The following is a 19,349-nucleotide window of genomic DNA, read 5'->3' on the forward strand; positions in this document are numbered from 1 at the left end:
AGGCCGCTTTGAAATGTTAACTAACGTTAAAGACGAACTGTTTGAGTCAGAGCAAAGTAGCTTTCAGTTTAGAATATTTGTTAAATAGCAACGAGACCCTGGTAAACGTTTACCTCGACGCTTTCTTAACTTTCTTTTGTTTGTTTATGAACCGGTTTTATTTAAATTTTGTATCAAAAATAGTCTTGACCACTTTCACAACAGATTACCGGAACACAAGGAGTAATTATTACAGTTTTTGCTTGTATATCACATTTGAGAAACTTTTCTCAAGTTTAGCTTAATGTTGACTTTGATTTTCTAAACGTATACATAAATCAAATCAATTCTGTGGATCATGTAAGCCAGAATATAAGTGTTTAACTTCTAAACATTTATAAAGTTCTTTACGAAATAGCCGAAAAAGGATTTTGCTGAAAAAGAACCTGTTTGAGCTGATTGACACTTTAAGTTCGCCGCGAAAGCTCAGTTTGGTAAGCTCTCAATTTTGTGAACAAAAAAAGTCAAGATCAAGCGGCTCTGGTAGCTGGTAATGTAGCTCCCTGTTCAGTTCAATGCACAATAGCGTTTCACCCATTGTTAACGGCTAACGTACCCCGGGAAGAGGGACACGATTGTTTAGTGGCCCATTAATTTTAGTCTGTTTAAAGTTTTTTGGGTATTTATAAAGATAAAGGTACGGTATGGAAATTAGAGATACTGTAGCAGAAGCTCGATATTCAATAGCTTAGATCACGCAAGGCAGTATTTATCGCTCCCCACAACCCCGGTCAGAAGTCCACTTCCCTCTAGGTCAGTGTCAACATTTTTTACCACAGGGCGCACATGCAAACCTCCGAAAATGTGGTCGCTCACAAGGCGAGCAAAGCGAACGGGAATTTTGTAGGTGCACGAGTATTTCTCTTGAGTTGCTATCCTAGCAAGCTTTTGCTACATAGGTCTCACAAGTGTATTATTATCTTTAAAGTAAGTTACTGTGTGCTCAGTGAGATAAGCCAAAAAGAAAAAAAAAACATTATAAGAAGTAAGAGTTTAATATTGTAATAATTTCTAATTATAAAAAACACAACACACTTTGATTAAAAAAAAAAGGTTTTGATCAACAAAATATCACACCTTTTAATAAACTGGACTACCCAGTTCATCGCCTCAGATTCACAGAAAACGTACTTTCTTGGCTGTTTCTAATTCTAAAAGTAATGCACATGATTTTTGAATAATTTTTAAACTTTTCTGCAATGCACCTATAGCGACCTTTCATAGCGCATACCGGTTAAGAAGCGCTGGTCTATGGGTTCACCTACAGTATATTTAGTTGCATCAACGTTGTTTGGCTGTTTGAAGTAAAAAAGTGAAAGTAGGCTAAAACTGCTACAAAACTCGACATTTAATAGCTTAAATCAATTTGATTTTATATTTTAGGCTATACTGTCGGTCATCATTTGGTATATCCAATTGACTACTTGAAATCAGTAAATCAATGCTAGTTTGTTAAAGTTTATAGAAGAAGAATTAATACTAGGCTACCCTTCCTCTATTTTGAAAAAATATTCTTCAATAGTTGATATTACCGGACTTGTCGAACATTAAACACTTTCAAAATGATTAAGATATTGGATGCTGGCAGCCAGTAGCGTTGACAGGAAATGTGAACGATATGCAGTAAGTTGGTAGCCACTTTAACATGCAGATATCCAATCCAGCCACTAACCAATCAGATCAGATGCTACGTTGTCTGTTCAATTGTGACCATTCCAGCATTCAACCAGAGAATTAATTATCACTTCGAACTTTGTTTGGTAATTACAGAAGAAAAAAGAGTTATAGCAGGGGTGGAAGTCAAACCCACGTCAATGAAATGACTACCATCGCCCTAACCCTCTGCGCCAAGTCAACCGACGGCAAAGCGATGATTTGATTTAGCTAGAATTTGCGTTTTTCCTTGGTTCTTCCTTAACGCAACCTTGATGACGTCATGAACAGCGTAGCTTCTGATTGGTTAATAGTTCGTGGTTGGTTCGTGAAAAATTAGAAATCTGCTTGTTAAAGTGGCTACCCAGTAAGTTACTATACTGGACATGAAACAATTATTGACTCAAAATCTTTTTAGGGACGCCTGCATTTGAAAGGAAACTCTAGAACACCGACGTTCAGAGAACAATTTGTTATTTTAAAGTACTTTACATTCACCTCAGCGTTTCGTGATTTTTTTAAAATTTAAACGCAGCGTCATTTTTGTTTTCCCAGTTTTTAGCTTGTGCATTTCAAAAGTGATGCAATCGCAAGTTTTGGAGAAGGCTTCTTTCGTTGGTACCAGACCCAAATTATCTTCTAAAAACGCCCTGTTGACAACACCCTGCTGAAACCAAACGTAGAAGAAAAATAACTAATGAAGAAGGTAAAAGCACTACAAGGTATAGTCATATTTCTGAAGTGAGGAAATTTATGACAAAAGTTTTTTGCTGATTAGCCTACACACGTTAACAAAGCATAGTATAGACTTTGTAGCTAACATTTTTAAATGCCTTTTCCATTAATAAAACCGTTCTGAAGGTCAGAAAACATGATGTTTCAATAACCTGTCCGCCCCGTTAGCTCAGTGGTTACGCGCCCGGCTCAAGATCACGCGGCGCTGGTTTGACTCTCGGGGTGTGCGCTTGAGCAACGCATTTCAGGACAGCTCTCCATTCAGAGGGCATCAAGTGGATGGAATAATTCCCTGGCAACAACACTTCAACAATCGGAAAACTTCACTCTGCAAATCTCGGTAACCGGCCCTGTGTGAAGAGCCTCTACAAGTATGCGAAACTACCAGAAATAACCTATCAATAGGCTTTGTCAGTCCGAGAATAAAAGTTCAAAACCAACCAACCAACCTACCCGCTAAAAGCTCTGAGAAGATATTGAGAAAGGTAAGTCTGATATTTTTTACGGTATTTCTATGTTTCCAATCTCTAATTTCACAACTGAAGAAAATTTTACCTCTAGTAGATTAACGTTTTTTTAAAGTCATCTCCATAGCCGTTTGTACTGTTGTGGAGTCAAAGATTAGATGGACTTAAAGATTGTGGAGTCGAAGTCAAATGTTTTCGATCCGAATCCTCAACCCATGTTTCAAAGCACAACATAAGTGCCATGAATAAACCAAATCAATTTGAAGTATAAGCACTAACCACGAGAGCAAAGCAGATTATATGGTTGGCAGACTTTATTGCAAGTTACTGCATTTGCTCGCTCGTCTCGCTTTAAGTGAGCAAATGCAGTGACTCAGCTTATTTGGATGATCGAATTTCTGCAAGAAAGGTTAATTGTCAGAAAAATTAATTTTAACTCACATCGCTGACTAATCGTTCGATGTCACATGCCAGTATTTACAATGGATTTATTTTAGTAAATTTTTATAGTATGTTTCTTCCTATATAACTTTTCTTTAAAATTTAGGAGAAGTGCTGCTGTTGTCGTGGCCTTTATGCATCTCCGTCGATAACACATTAAAGTGTAATTTATGCGATGTCGTGTTTTAAGTTATCAACATTTTGCTTCTTTTTATACAAATAAATGTTTTAACGTAATTTTACTGCAATATTTCATAGTAGACGCCCAAACGTTTGTCAGTAGAAGTTTGGCGCAAGCTGAGTAACAAAGGGTTGATTGATTGCGGAAATCTTTATTCTCGGACTTAAACAGCATCTTTGAGAGCTTAATCCTGGCAGTTTCGCAAACTTGTAGAGGTTTGTATTGTCTACTTTTGTTTTCGAAGAGAAACTTTTTCTTTTGCCGTTGCAAAGTTAACAGTGGTAAAACTTTCTATGGTAAGTTGACCGGAAATAGATTATTAGTCGTGGGCTTAGGCTTATTTTCGTTGGTTGTTAATGCTGAGAAACCGCGTTCTTTCGAAAAATATAAACACATTCACCGAACTCGATGGCCTTATATTTCATCGAACAGCGTTTCAGGTTAGACGTTTACATTGCAGTTTATTCTTTTTCTTACAAGACATACAATTTTCTAACAAGCATTCGAAGTTTAAAAATACTTAATCAGCACTAGTCTTATATACGTAACCCACAACTTGTACATAGCCTATCATAGTCTCAAACAGAAAACATTGATACTGTCGAATTTTCTAAACTTGTTCTGTCCAATGTGACGTACAGCATGTTATTAAAAATCGTTCATCTGTCATGTTTCTGTCATGATGCTTGTTTCATATTTTTTCTTATTGCACGCTGTCTTTAGCAGTTCAAATTTCAAAATGCAGTGATATAATAAGTAATTTTAACTCGTAAATATAAACACAACGATTTTCATAACACACCGCTTAACAATTCGAAACGTTTATATCTTTTTTCAGGTTGCAGGGCGTTTTAATCAGACACGAGATAATCACTCAAGGGGAGGTTTATCGATAGAAGTCCCATATTTTGCATACTCCGTTTGCTGCGAACCCACCGCCTGAGTTTCCACTTGTTGGTAAGATGGAGGGGCGTCTATTGTCTGCACAACCTAAAATGGATATACTTTGAAGAGAACGAACGTGAAAAAGTTAAGAGACTAATGTTTCTTTTGATCATTTTGCACTCTTTGTTGGTTTTGTCACTGTACCGACTTAAGCCGAGCGGTTGTCAAAACCCGTCCCTAGTCAAACCATGTTTTGAAGGGGAGAAAATCACGTGGAGAAAAGCTGATTCTGCCCACCTTGTGGTCTTTCTTTTCCATCTCAGCGTTAGTAGTCAGAACCATTCTCAGCATAATGTTGTAATCTGTGTTATTTACGTGACTAGTGGGTTACTGTTGTTGCAATCGCCTCCACTCATTCAATAAATCGACTTATTTTAACTATTGTACAGAAAGCAGAGAAGCATGGTCAAAAGAAAGACAATCCGTTTAACCTCACCTGCCAACCTTAATTTCACAAACAGTTTATTAAAATATCTTTATCGTAAACAATAAAACAATTGCCACCTGCGCTGGAGGAGGCTGCTGTTGTTGTGTGACAAAGACAACTTGCTCTACTTCTGAAGTATGACTGCTTCCGTCATTGTTATTTCGATTTCGTATCTTCATGAAGCATCCCACACACCCTCCAATGACACACAGAAAAAGAAAGATCCCGGTCCAAAAATCTTTATAACAAAATAACAAAAACAAAACTACGTTGATTTTTTAAAATTAATTTTTGTATCAATAGCTTAGCTATGGGTTCATCTTTCAATTAATTATATTATCATTGTTTACGATTTTTATGAAAAACATCCTTTATCAGTCAAGTTATTAAATAGAGTAGCTTAAGCTTGCATTTCACTTACACCACAAGGCCCACACTTTGTCGTATAGGCAGCAATGCGTGTAATACCCATCTTCAAAATCACAGCAGTATCCAACTTTGTAGTAGGTATCTGCACAAGGGAAATAGGTTTTAGAACAACTTTACATGTCTCCAGTGATTTTCACATTTCTTTGGCCAAACGAGTTGCTGGTTTACGATTAATTTAATATAAAACGTCAGTAGCCAATGTCACAATGCTGTAGAAGTGCCAAGTTTTATGAAACAGCTTGTCTTATAAATTACAATAAACTAAAGTATTTAAATAATTTACAGCTTTTTTTTCTGTTTAAAAACATTCTGCCAAACTCAAAGCATTCAGTTCATAAAGTACCTAAACAGTAAACGCAATGCCAAGATATTTGTACCTGAAAAAGTGAACATGATATCTAAATACCTAAGTATTCAAAGGTACTTTTTCTGGAGTAGATATATTGCCAATGTGACCCTTTTAAGTACACTGGTACATGTAGGTACCACAAGTTAATTTTGCTCTTGCGCAAGCAGTATTTTACCTATCAAGTCAGTCCAAAGTTTTAAATCTAGCCCAAAGTGCGCACTTTAAAGTTAAATAAAAGTTCGGAAACTCTGCGCACGTGTTCGCTAGATTTTTTGTCAGCTGGTTGGCTTAGGGGTTAGGGTTAGGGCTAGAAAGTAGTCATTTCATTGACGCGGGTTCGATTCCCACCACTGCTATTGCTCTTTTTCTTCTGTAATTACCAAATAAAGTTCAAAACAAGCATTAACTCTCTGGATGAGTGCTAGAAAGGTCGCAATTCGACTTGTTAAAGTGGCTACCTCGCTAGATACCGGTGTCTGAGTTTTTGCTTTTTTAGCAGGTTGAAGTAACAGGCTTTTAGGCTATGCTGTGAAAAGGTTTGAGTGTTTTTGTTTACTAAAGTTGAACTAATCATCTTGCAAGGGTATCGAGATGATATTTCTAACTTACAAAAACGTTTTTTTGACATAGTCAGCAGTGAGAACGTTTTTTTTTGCTTGGTACCTATAGGTACCACTGTGCCTCAAGGGTAGCAATGGCCGTATTATGGTTGTTCAATTGAATGGCTGTTATATTTTTTAGTAATTGTTTCATAATGTAACTAGAAAGTATTTCTTTACACAAAGAGTGTCATTATTGTTGTTTATGGTGAATTAAGCGTTCTTTTCAGTTTTAGGAATTTATTTCAGGATGAAAATTAGGACTCAAATTGAACTCAGGCTATATTTTTGAGGGATTTGTTATGCCACAGTCAAGAGAGCAAAACAAAATGCTTAATTATTGCTTGTTTTGTTGTAGGCTATTTACCCTTTGTATTTGCATAATAGTAGGCTACATATATTTTCTATTACATTGTATGATGTCGTCACAAAGTAAAGTGTTCTATTTGAAAGAGGCAGAAATAGACAGAATAGGCTAATGTTTTGTGATGAAAGCGGCAACGAAGATGGTCTTGTTCTCGATGAAGAAGATTTAGAATTTTTGGAAAATGATGTCGTACAAGTTGAAAGCACTGGCTGTATTGACGAGCCGATTGAAGTTATTATTGACCCACCAGATGCACCACAACTAGAGGATGATGTACCATCTAACAGTCGAACAGAAGATGTGCCAATTACATCAAATAAAAATATTTTTCTCTGGAAAAAAAGTACCTCTGAACGAAGCAGCTGGCCTCTCCAGAGATGATGACCTATCTGATTATCAATATGGACAAGTTCTTGACAATGTGATGAATAATAATTCAACTCCATATGAAATTTTTGACTCCATTGCAAATTTTGAACAGTTTTAACAGAAATTGTAATCCCTCAGACTATGTTGTATAGTCAGCTGAAAGGCCATGTTCTTTCTGTAGGCTTGGAAGAAATGAAAGCGTTCTTTGGAATGCACATAGTCATGGGTTACCACGTTCATTCCTGTTTGCGAGACTATTGGTGCAGTGACGCTGACCTTGCTGTTCCCTATATTGCAAACATAATGCCACTGAGAAGATTTGAAGAGCTTCATGCGTATCTTCACTTCAATGACAATCAATTTATGACAAGTCGTGATGACCCCAAACATGACAGAGCTTATAAGCTAAGGCCTGTTTTAGATCACTTTAATTGTTCCTTTTTGGCAGCTCTATCACCAAGTGAGCATCAAGCAATCGATGAGCACATGATTAAATTCAAAGGGCACAATATCTTACGCCAATATGTGAAAGGAAAGCCTATAAAATGGGGCTTCAAAATGTGGTGTCGGTGCGATTCAAAATCAGGATATCTGTATGAATTTGACTTGTACACTGGCAAAAAGAAAGGCCAAGTTGAACATGGTCTGGGTAAAGGAGTTTTCTTGCAGCTCACTGAAAAAATCCGGGATCTTGGTTGTCAAGTCTATATAGACAACTTTTTTAATTCACCAGCTCTTCAACAGGAGTTGTTGAAACGAAAAATATATAGTGCAGGTACAGTACGAGTAAATCGTAAAAACCTGCCCAAAACCTTGGTTCCTACCAACAAAGAAATGACAAAAGGAAACATTGCTTGTTTTTCTAGTGGAAGTGTCAATTTTTTAAAATAGATGGATATAACAAAGGTGTGTTTTTGTTGTCCAAGTTTTTGTTTGCCCTGCCTTTGCATGTAGCCAACCACAAGAAGAAAGGTTCTAGTGACAGAGTTGCTATCTCTTGTCCTGCTGTTCGGAAAAGATACAATGAGTATATGGGAGGTGTAGACATTATGAATCAGAAAAAAGTGACCTACCAATTTGACCACCGCTCGAAAATCAAATACTACCTTCGCGTGGTATTTGATATGTTGGACATTGCTGTAAACAATGCTTTCATTGTTTACACCAAGTTGCAAAACGACAGCAGTGACCAACTTAATTTGAAGACATTTAGAAGGGTTGTTGCTAGAACTTTGATTGGGTACTATTCCAACAGAAAACGAGCATTTCCAGACAGTGCTATTCTTACTCAAAGAAAGGTCAAATACAGCAAGACCTCAAATGGCCCTGTCAAGCATGCCATGCAGAAAGGGGAGAAAAATAAGCAACGTTGCAAGCATTGTCGCAACGGCCGCACGAACAACATGTGTCTAGAATGTGGAATTTATTTGTGTTACGTGAATGGCCGCAACTGCTTCCAAGCTTTCCACCAGCAGTTGTAATGAACTTGTGTATTCTATGTCGATTTTCTGCATTTGTAACACGCATTCTAGTGTTTTTATACTTGAACGTGCTTTGTCAAGTTTGTTATTCAACTGCGATATTTCAAGTTGCTAAGTAGCAGTAGTTGCTTGTGATAGCGCATTTTGTCTGGTAATCCATCTTTGACAACCTAAATTGCGTGTTTTCAATTTTGATGCTGAATTAGCAACATTCTTGTGCTCAGTACAAACGGAACCACTGCAATTGTGCTTCGTTCTATTCGTTTCTACACGAGACTTAGAAAAACTCAAAATATAAATCGAAAATAAAAATTTACCTTTGAAGCACCGTGGTACCTCTAGGTACCACGTCATATTTCAACGATTAGGCCTACACCTGTTTCATGAAAAAATAATAAAAAATCCCTTTAAGTAACCTCAATGGACCCTAAAAATGTAAGATTTATGCAAAAAATCATCCCCCAACTGTAATGTGCAATAAAGGGTTAAGATTCATTGTACTGCTGTTTACAGTGCTCTGAAATTTTTTTTTTGTTCAATGTGACTTCAGTAGGTGCTTATCAAAATCAAATCTTCATTTTATCATTAAAAAACAAAAAAATGTCATTAAAAATAGATAGCCTGGTTCTGAAGAAAGCGTTGTCATCCACAAGTTTACCGATGCAAAGAAACGTATCTCCATCTTCTTGAGCGCACCATTGTTTTGCCTAAAAAAAGCGTAAACATAAGACCTTAGTTGAGGTACAAGTTGGACACGAGAGTAGTCTAGTTGGACCTAGTTAGTAGTTACAGGACCTAATAGTCGTTACAGTATATAACCTTTTTAAAAGCCATACATGCAGGTTACAAAAGATTATTAGTTAGCTGCAGTAACAGCTTGTTGTTTTTTACTGTTCGTAGACTGTTTGTCAATATTGCTATTTAAAAAGCTTTATTGATTAATATATTACGTCCAGTAATGTACTTAATTAAACATTTTCATGTAATTAGGACTTTTTGTAATTTTATTTGTAATTTCAAAAAAATATGGTCCAAATTACAAATACAATTCTACTTGTCTTTGATAAAATCAAACTGTAAAAATTATCAATGAACCAAAATACTGAAACGTTTAATTTTAGTAATTGAAACGTGTAATTAATTACATTTGGAAGTAACTGTAGTCATAAATATAATTTGAAAATTTCAGAGTAACGTAATTGTAACATAATTAAAATTTTTGATGGTGTAATTAAAATGTAATTGAACTGAAAAACATGTAATTAATCTAACTCTGGTGTAGTGAAAGTTAACTTACCGCTATAAGGGAAACTAACGTGCAGCATACAAATCCAAAAAAGGTAAGCCGAACATTGCTTTGCATTTCGCAAAAGTACAAAAAAACTATACCAACATAAACACTGTACGCCATGAAAAATATTGCAATAGTGTTAAAGTCACAGTAGATGTTGTAAATGCAGTGCATATGAAAAATGATCCTAGCATGTTTCAATTTATTTCTACGGCATCTTCCTTTGACAACAGGAAGTTTTTGTGTGGGGTGTAAGAAGAGACGTGTATGAAAATTGCCTTCTTGTTCTCTTTCGCTTCGGAGGGATCAGCGGCTAGGAACATTTTTCCTTTACACTTTCAAGATTTCTCTAAATCTTTTCTTTTCCTTTTTAAACACTTTCTCTTTGGTTTTCCTCTTTTTTGCTTCTACATTTCCAAACTAAGAATACATATTCCATCAATAAGACACATCAATGCTAAACTTTGCATCGAAGTAATGCCAATTTTCGAGCTACTCACGATATTGAGTGGCCCAAAAAAAAATTTTCGGTCCTCATGGTGATCGCTACCCAGACAACAAAATCTGTAATTTTTACAATAATTTGACGTCCGCAGACGTTGAATCAATGTAGAAATGACAGATTTTTCTGTCAGGAAAGTAAACAGCCATTGACGTCAATCATGAATTGCCGATAGCGGTAAGAGGTTGGAACTTTGGAAAAGGGGTGATTTCAAAATGTTTGCATAAGTTGGAATTTAGAAAATTTTGGATTTAGGAAAACCGAGAATAATAACAATAATAATTATGTTTTATTTTGCGCCTATTGCAGCAATATACTGTATAGTAACCTACCCTGCAATCACAGATGCAAAGCAGCAAAATGCAGGAAAGAGGCATTATAGTCTTCGAGTCAGCTGCTCCCCTTATTTTGACATACCATTAAGTGTCTTTGCCGAGATACAGCCGCGTGCACTGAAGCGGTGTCGAACCGGAGTCCTTTAAAAAGTCGTGTAGAGATTAGGAGGCAATGAAACTTTGAGTCATCTAATTGGTGAGTTGAGTAATTAAAGATTTTGAAAATTGGAATTTGAAAAAGTAAATAATAATTTACATCATTCATTGCCCAAGATTCCCTTCTCCCACCAACTTCTTCCAATCTCCCAAACATGTTTACTTTCCCAAATTGCAACCTCTTAAATCTCTAATTGTTCAAACTTCTATTCCTTCAACGATTACTCCAATCACTCAACTCCTCAAAGTTCTTCACTACCTCAATTCCAGGTCTCTAATGGTCTTAAAATTTCATTCCTACACTAAAATCTGTGATTCACTCCATTTACCAAAACTCTCCACTATCCTCAAACCCTAATTGGAATGTAAAAGCTTATACACGAGACTATATATTAATTAAAATGAAACGCGTTTTTCGATTGTATCGGTTAGTTTTTGCTGCTAAATAGAATGGGCAAATGCCATCAAGTTTAAAATAGCAATAAAAACACACTTGACTTCACTTTTTATGATTTGACGAAAACTTTGTGATCAACATCAAAAGCATTCAATTGGATATTTGAAATATCTCTCAGCTTCTTCGTCAGAGACGAACTCACCAACAAGTAGACAAGTCTTGGCTATCTCTGGCTAATACAAACATTAATCACCAGCATAGTTGGTTTACTGACATAGGGTTGACTTGCTTGTCGTATACAAGAACAGTAAAAATGTAGCTGACCTGCTTTTCTGAATGTATATAGTTTCTGAGCGCATCCTTTTTGCCTGCTTACCCTTTAATGGTTTCTCCTTGCTCAGGCTGTAGGAAACAAAAACGTTTCCAAAACATTTCGAAACAAAGGCAAGTTTATTTCGTTGAGAATTCGAAACGAAACTATTGCCTGATAATTACAATTGTTCAGCAGGAGATGTTTGGAAATATAGGCTAGCCTACTGCATTACAATTTAAAATGTTTCGTTTCGACACCACATTTATCGTCAAATCTTATTTCGAGAAAAATATTCGCTTTGAACAGCTCTACTTCTTACAGCGAAGAAGCAGAACAGATTGCAAATGCTTGAAAGAATACCTTAATCCAGTTTCTCATTGTCAACAACGCACAACTAATTTTATTGAATTCATTTAACTCGATTGCCACTGCTTCCTGAATAGTTATACTTCTAAATTAGGGCTATTTGAAATACGGTACAGCATGGCCATGGGTACAGCAACTATTTGATGATGATGAAAGATGTTGTTCACAAAACCCCACGCCCTATCGTCATAAAAAACATATTCTAGATACACAGTAAGTGAGCTAAGTCATTAAATATTAACTAACATGCTGTGTATCAGCATATACTGTAGTTGTAGGCAGTGGTGTAAGCAGTATTTTCGCCAAGGTGCGCTATTATATTCTTTTTCATTTTTTTTTTACAAATGTATATTTGTTAACATTGGCTGGTACAGAATTGCCATAACCTCTCCAGCCTACATTAACCATTCAATATTCGAAATTGAAACAGCTAAGCCACTTCGGATTGCTCTTAAATTGAATATTTTAAATATGATAACACATTGAGTAGAAAAACTCGGTAACTTTTTAACCGAGCGATTCTTATCTGCCACCAGCACACCGCAGAGAGTAGGCTACCAATCCTCACTTATGCATGGCGAAAGTTGGTGCAACAAACCTTTGGTAGTAAATAGTGCTGGAACTCAAAAGAACTGAGTAGCCTAAACCTTGAAGGCTTGATAGTGTACAGGTCGTCGTCGTTGTTGACGTGACAAGAGAAAGATACTGTAAACTATGAGGTCACAAAATGTGCTATTACTGTTACATCAATGCCCATTCTATAAGTGAGCGATCATTTGTTTTCTTGCATCACTAGAACGAAGGACTGGTGGATGAGTGTAGTAACGCAGTTGAATCTTAGATGGTACAAATAGGTGTCTTGATATTAGTTGAGGATAGTTAATGAGATAATGGGATACTTAGTTGTTAAAGGGATACCTAATTGTTAAATGAGGTGCGAAAATCTTTTTTTTTATAAGTATTGTTTCTAAAATTTTTAGTTCTACTCTATCTAAGACTTCCGTTTATTCAAAGTTGATCTTGTGGTCGGCATTGGTGCGTAGAAGGTCTGCAACTTCAAAGTTCTTAATATCTTGATTGGTGATTGTTGGGTTGGCGCCTCAATCTTCTTGTGCATAAATTGCGTTTGGTTTCACTTTGAAAGATCTGCGTAGTTTAACTTGCACCCGGCGTTTGTACCATTTTATTTATCTAATGATTAAACTGATATGCTGGAGAACTTATCATGCCTGTCTCGTCAAATCAGTGGATTGCGTGACACCTGTATGACACATGTATGACACCAACAGCTCAGCCACAGCTCTGCTGGCAAGGCTGGACTCAAAGAGAAAGGAGCGCTGGACAGAAGCCGTTGAATCAATCGACTTCACGCACTCCAGCCGCATAGCATGGAGTACACTGAACAACCTAACTGGCAGATCACGTGCCTCTCTTCAACAATGTCCCGTTTCAGCAAATTCCATCGCCTCACAACTTGTGGAGAACGGGAAATACAAATCGAGAGACCGTGAATCAGATAGATTCGTCTTGCAAGAAATGACGGACCTCTGGAGGGTAACAACCCCAGATGGGGACAACATCTCGGGTGAGTTCACCCCGGAAGAACTTTCCGCCGCCCTTCAGCACACAAAGCCAGGTAAAGCACCGGGCCCTGACCACCTTTGCCCGGAGCTGATACTCCATGCTGATGTCTCCTTAAAGTCCTGGTTAAAAAACTGCCTTTCCTGCTGTTTGTGCCACCTGAGAATTCCCAGAATCTGGAGAAGAGCCCTTGCGGTTGCAGTTCCTAAGCCGAATAAGCCTCCAGGGGACCCGAAGAGCTACCTTCCAATCTCACTGCTCTGCATCCCCTTCAAGATCCTCGAGAGACTCATCTACGCCCGTGTCGAACCAATAATAGATCCGCAGCTCCCCCGTGAACAAGCTGGTTTCCGACACGGACGATCAACCGTAGATCAGGTCACACTTTTGACCCAAGACATTGACGACAGCTTCTCGGCTAAGAAGAAGGCTGGCGCCGTGTTTGTTGATCTCACGGCTGCCTATGATACCGTATGGCATAGCGGCCTTACCTGCAAGTTACTCCGTCTGCTCCCTGACAGACACATAGTCCATATGATGATGGAACTTGTGCAAAACCGCAGTTTTACCCTCACAACCGGTAGCGGTCGTCAAAGCAGACTACGCCGACTTAAAAACGGCGTCCCACAGGGCTCAGTCTTGGCTCCTCTCCTGTTTAACATATACATCTACGACTTGCCCCCCCACCATCTCCAGGAAATATGCTTACGCAGACGACCTGGCACTCCTGCACTCAGCAGGAAACTGGCAGTCAGTGGAGAGGAACCTCAGCCAAGACATGCAAACACTATCAGCATACCTCCAGAAATGGAAGCTACAGCTCAGCAAGTCAAAGACAGTGTCGGCGGCCTTCCACCTTAACAATCGGGAGGCACAGCGTGAGATAAACATCAACATTGATGGGGAACGCCTACCATACTGTGCCGAACCTACATACCTCGGCATAACCCTGGACAGGTCACTCACGTACCGCCGGAACTTGAAGTCACTGCGCAAAAAACTATCTACACTCGTCGCACTTTTGAGGCGATTGGCGTGTTCCGGCTGGGGAGCTGGTGCTAAAACTCTTCGTACAGCTACCCTAGCCCTTGTGTCATTCCACCGCTGAGTACTGCTCGCCGGTCTGGTGTCGTAGTTCTCACACCCAGTGCCGGTCTTAGGGTATTTCGGGCCCTGTGCGGAATATGATTTGCGGGCCCCAATGACAATGATTCAACTCAGTAGCGTGGCTGGGGAGGCCTATTTTGAAAGGGGAGGGGGTGGTTTGACGGTCTGACACCCAGCAGCGGGGGGTCTGGGGGGCCTCCCCCAGAAAATTTTGAAATATTACTTTGAATTTGGGGCATTTTGAGAGCATGTTCAAAATTTGGGTATGAATATTATCCTACTGTAAAATGGTGCTGTCCAGTGGCATAGCAAAAGAATAAGATCATGCATTCTTGGGCGTTTTTTGGAAATAAAGCTATGTTGAGTCTAGATGCAACCTATTTCGTTCCCTGAAAAATTCGTACCCCGATTTCGTACCCTGAAATCGGAGTTAACAAAATCAAATTTCGTCCCCTGAAAAGATCGAGAGAAATTTGAAATGTTTGCGGCAACTCCGATCAGCAACTTCGGCCATGTTGTTTTTTTTTCTCGATCTTTTCAGGGGACGAAATAGGTTGCACCCATTGAGTCTTTCTTGTTGCTAATTCCTTTGTTGAATTCACTTGTTGAATTTTTCCATTGGAAATGACAAAATTACTGCATTTTCTGAGTAAATTGCGGGCCCCCTAATTTGCGGGCCCTGTGCGATCGCACGGTTTGCACACCTCAAAGACCGGCACTGCTCACACCCACCAGATTGATACCGCCATCAACGACGCACTGCGTACTGTGACTGGATGCCTGCGTCCCACTCCAACGGACTGCCTACCCATCCTAGCAAGCATCCAACCCGCTGAGCTACGTCGTAAAGGAGCCACGATTTCTCTCGCTCGCCGCGCTTTGGACCCCGACCATCTTCTCTATGCAACATTCAAGAGACCACCACCTATAAAGCAGCGGCTGAAATCAAGACGCCCCTTTGTGCCTGCCGCACAACAACTACTTAAGAACGCAGAAGAACTTGGTTTAAGTGCGGCACACTGGACGAACCATATGTGGAACACGGAGTGGCAAAATCACACGTCCACGCTCCGTGACTTCATACCCGACGCCGATCCCCGTCCACCAAGGATGTCTTTCGCAAGGCTTGCGTGGGTCAGGCTTAACCGCATGCGAACTGGCGTCGGCCGCTTTCGTTCGGACATGCACAAGTGGGGCCTGGCTTCTTCATCAGAATGCGAGTGTGGTGCCACTGAACAGACCGCAGACCATGTCATCCACCACTGCCTAACCCACCGGCCTCCACACGGTGCGCATGCTCTGAGGGTCCTGGACGACGAGACTGCTGAGTGGCTGAAGATTTCCTGCCCTCCAATCTAGCCTGGCAAGATCGCTCATACGCCATCATCATTGGATTGTAATTTTACTTTTCGTAAAATAAAGGATCTTTGCGAGGCGCTGAAGATTGTTTTAACATATGTTTTGATTCAAACGGAGTGAAACTGTTCACCAGGCATTTGATAAATAACTGACGAAACGTCGGTAATAAAAGCTAGGTATATCATCATCAGGAGGTAACCTAGTAGCCTATAGTCACCAGAACAACGCAAGTCACTTAATCTTTTTTAATTTCCAATCAGTTGCAACTTTCTGTAATTTCATTCTTCTGCATCACTATTGATTTAGACTCGTGTATGAATACTTTCAGGAGGAAGGGATAATTATAGGTTTCGTTTTTGCTTCAATAAATTGTTTCAAAAAATGTAAACAGCTTGCTTTCAATAACCTTACTATTGTTCACTGCCATTTTGATTTAAGTGCCAAATATCAAGTTGAAAAACTGCAAATTTCGACTTTTAATACATAGTTTATGTTATAATAAGCTGGTTGATTAACCCTTGCGAGGTCAGCGGTAATTGAATTTAAAACCTGGCGACATCAAGGATTGCTTTCATTCAATAGCACTGAAGATGAAAATAGTCTAGCTTTTTAAATGTTTGCTGAACATGAGTTTATTACCATCACTTCGGGTCTATTTTTCAAAATAGTCTTACGAGCTAACCAAACATGATAATGCTTCCCTCAGTATCAACTTGAAAACAAACCCCAATAACTAAAAGCCTATTAGGCCGTACTATAGTAAAAATTTTCCTGATCTTATCAAGTTCCTTCATCGTTGAAAACCATTGTCTTAAGTGGTAAAAAAACAAGAGTCTTATTTTGTCTGGAAATTGTTTGTATAAAATCTTTGAGGAATGTTAAAAGTAATAACGTAATCGCGTTGACTTTTTTCGAATAAAAGTTTAGCCACACTGGTGATTTGTAAGCTGCAATATCAAACGAGCCAATCTTCACCTCACCAACCTACTAAGTCTTGACCACTCTTCCATGCAAATAAATTCAAATGATTCCTAAGCTCATATTGTTATTCTGTTTCCGGTTTTTGCAAATTTAATAGATTTAATTCCAGTTTAGGCTACGTCATTTGGAAAAGCTGAAAACAATTTAATTGGCCAAGCAAGTGTAGGCTAAGTCTTTGCACAATAATCAATCGAGTCTTCAGAATTTTATTGGTAGTCATAAGCTTACTTATTCTTCCGTAACAGAGTTGTAAACTGAAATGTCGCGCTTGAGGCACTGAGTAAAATCGAAGCTAAATGAATTGGGTGCCTCAAAAAGTTGGTCCATTATTTGGGGATCAATCCCACACAAATATGTAATTGGGCCTGTCGAATTGAGCCTGGGGTTATCAAATGTACAAACATCACCCGGTTTTATCACTGCTAAGTTAAAAGTTAAAAAACATTACCAACGACTTAAGAAACAGTAGGCTACAAACAATGTTCTCATCTGGCTCCGACACTGGCGTGTCAACCTATGAATGAACGGTGATTTGACAAATAAGTGAGGCTTAAACTGTCAAGAACAGGACTTCTCAAAATTCTCGCGACCCCTTTTAATCTACTATAATTTTTCGAGGCCCCTTTCTAATGATAAGCAGTGCAAAATATACATTTGTGATATTTATTGAAAGGCTTAATTCGAACGAAAACTAAAAACAAGCTGCCAGTACTCGAAGCCTATTACTTTACGCCTAGCCTATTGGAAACAACACAAAAAAGCAAACACATTCATTCAGTATGATAGGTGCGACTTCTTTCTGCCATCACAAAGCTAGTCCAGCCGTGGCTTAATATTTATTAATGCTGGTCTCAAGGCGGTTACACTGTTGCTTAGGCTAAAACGGTGAGTTTATTTTGATTTGATTGCCGTCAATGTTGAAACCGCTGACTCGCACAGACAGCCTACATCGACACAAACGGCAGGAGTTACTGCTGAATCAGATCTTCGTCTACGTTTGAACCTTCTTCGCCACTCAAAGGATCGAGGGGCTCTTCCTTTTAGCACTCTTGAGCAGCGGCGGCGACTCGGTCTAGATATTTGGGCAGGTGTCCATAGCAGCCACTGAATTGATTCGTCATCCAGTTCACGCAGACCACGCACACCATTTGGCGCAGTTGCAGATGGTATAGTCTGCGATTTGTTTCTCCTTGTCACACTCACAGATCGCAGATGGAGCCATTTCCCTTTTGTGCGTGTTGGAGCGGAATGGTACCAGAAAGCCACTTTATCTGGCCCAGATGTGGTAAGGATCTAGTCAGATCCGTACTCGATCTGGTAAAGATCTGGACCAGAGAAAGTGGCTGTCTGGGGTCCGATCCCAGTGTGCAAGCGGTTAAGCCACACTCAAGCCTTCCTTGGTGAAAACATTCAGGTTGGGTGGGGGCCGGTGTCGGAGATAAAACTATGGAGTCTTGAAGAGTTCTTCCTGCTCCGAACTTCATTGGTGGTCCGCCCAGGTAGCCGCACTGATGGATTGGTCTTCAGCAGTTTCCATCAAGAGTTGTGCGGGGGCCTGTACAAATGCGTGTCTAGATTTTAGTCGCCGGGATTGCTCGCCTACAGACTCGTTGAGACTATCGGGTGGAGCAAGTGGCTAATGATAGATATTCAACTTTAATATTCAGTCAAAAAGCGTAAAACCTTTTTCCTAAAAATTTAAGCCGTAACTTATAGTGTTGCGGCTTGAAGTTGCAACGATGATAGATCTGCAAGTTTTTCCTGAAATTTAAGAAAAAGGTGCTTGGTAGGCTTACTTTGTTTTTGCATTGCAAATAAGTTTTGGATCCAATCTAATTTGATCTTGTTCCATTCTGGAAAAAAAATAGGCCTACTTCTGAAACTGTTTCAACAGATTTGACAGTGATGAATAGGCCAACCAGAGGGTTAATAACATTTCATTTCACATCATTATTAGCCGAAAACTTTTCAGTAAATGAGGACATTTTAAATAAATCATTTTAAACCTTTTGTTTCCAGATGTTTAATTTTTTGATGAACGCATTATTTTTAGATTTTAATGCAAAACATTGATGTTTTTTCCTAGGAGGGACAAACTAAACTCATCCAGTTTTTCAAGCAAATCTGACATTTGACATAATTTCAAAAGCCAGATGTCATTGTAAAAATTGTAGACTAAGTCTGAATTTTATTCCATTGGGAAAGTTACGACTTCATTTTTCAACATTGATGAGCTAACCTTTTTAAAGCTTTGACTTTAGAAAGCCACCTCACTTTACTATGCAATGAAAGGGATTTAAACTCAGATTCCACTTTACCACATAAATTTGTAAAAATACAGGCAGTCTATTGAGTAGGTAAAGGTGAGTCCCATACTTGATCCAAGCATCGGGGGATGAGAAGATAAGGTTCTCATTATACTAAGCCTTCGGCACTAACGAGAGTAGGGTGGCCAGTTCCTTACTCTCGCCGCCTTTAC

At 38.9% G+C, this 19,349-nt stretch overlaps 1 protein-coding gene across 1 annotated transcript; it reads right to left on the reverse strand.

The window, feature by feature from the left end:
• Positions 1-3,935: 3,935 nt before the first annotated feature.
• On the reverse strand, positions 3,936-9,878 carry LOC145769484 (uncharacterized). The gene is made up of 5 exons (XM_082581130.1): positions 9,780-9,878; positions 9,141-9,189; positions 5,310-5,399; positions 4,966-5,126; positions 3,936-4,506 (listed from the first exon to the last, which is right to left on the reverse strand). Exons 1-5 carry the CDS (start codon positions 9,843-9,845, stop codon positions 4,387-4,389), a joined length of 486 nt encoding a protein of 161 aa, XP_082437256.1. The 5' UTR covers positions 9,846-9,878; the 3' UTR covers positions 3,936-4,386.
• Between the last annotated feature and the right edge of the window lie 9,471 nt (positions 9,879-19,349).

This window comes from Aplidium turbinatum, chromosome 4 (assembly GCF_918807975.1).
Source record: "Aplidium turbinatum chromosome 4, kaAplTurb1.1, whole genome shotgun sequence".
Lineage (NCBI taxonomy): Eukaryota > Metazoa > Chordata > Ascidiacea > Aplousobranchia > Polyclinidae > Aplidium > Aplidium turbinatum.

Bases quoted from the DNA above. Each gene is read 5' to 3' on its own strand.
- LOC145769484 (XM_082581130.1), bottom strand. From the start codon at position 9,845: ATGCAAAGCAATGTTCGGCTTACCTTTTTTGGATTTGTATGCTGCACG. The intron at 5,127-5,309 runs GTAAGTGAAATG...TTTGTTATAAAG, and splicing joins CAAAGTGTGGGCCTTGTGGT to ATTTTTGGACCGGGATCTTT. The intron at 4,507-4,965 runs GTGGCAATTGTT...TATCCATTTTAG, and splicing joins AGCAGCCTCCTCCAGCGCAG to GTTGTGCAGACAATAGACGC.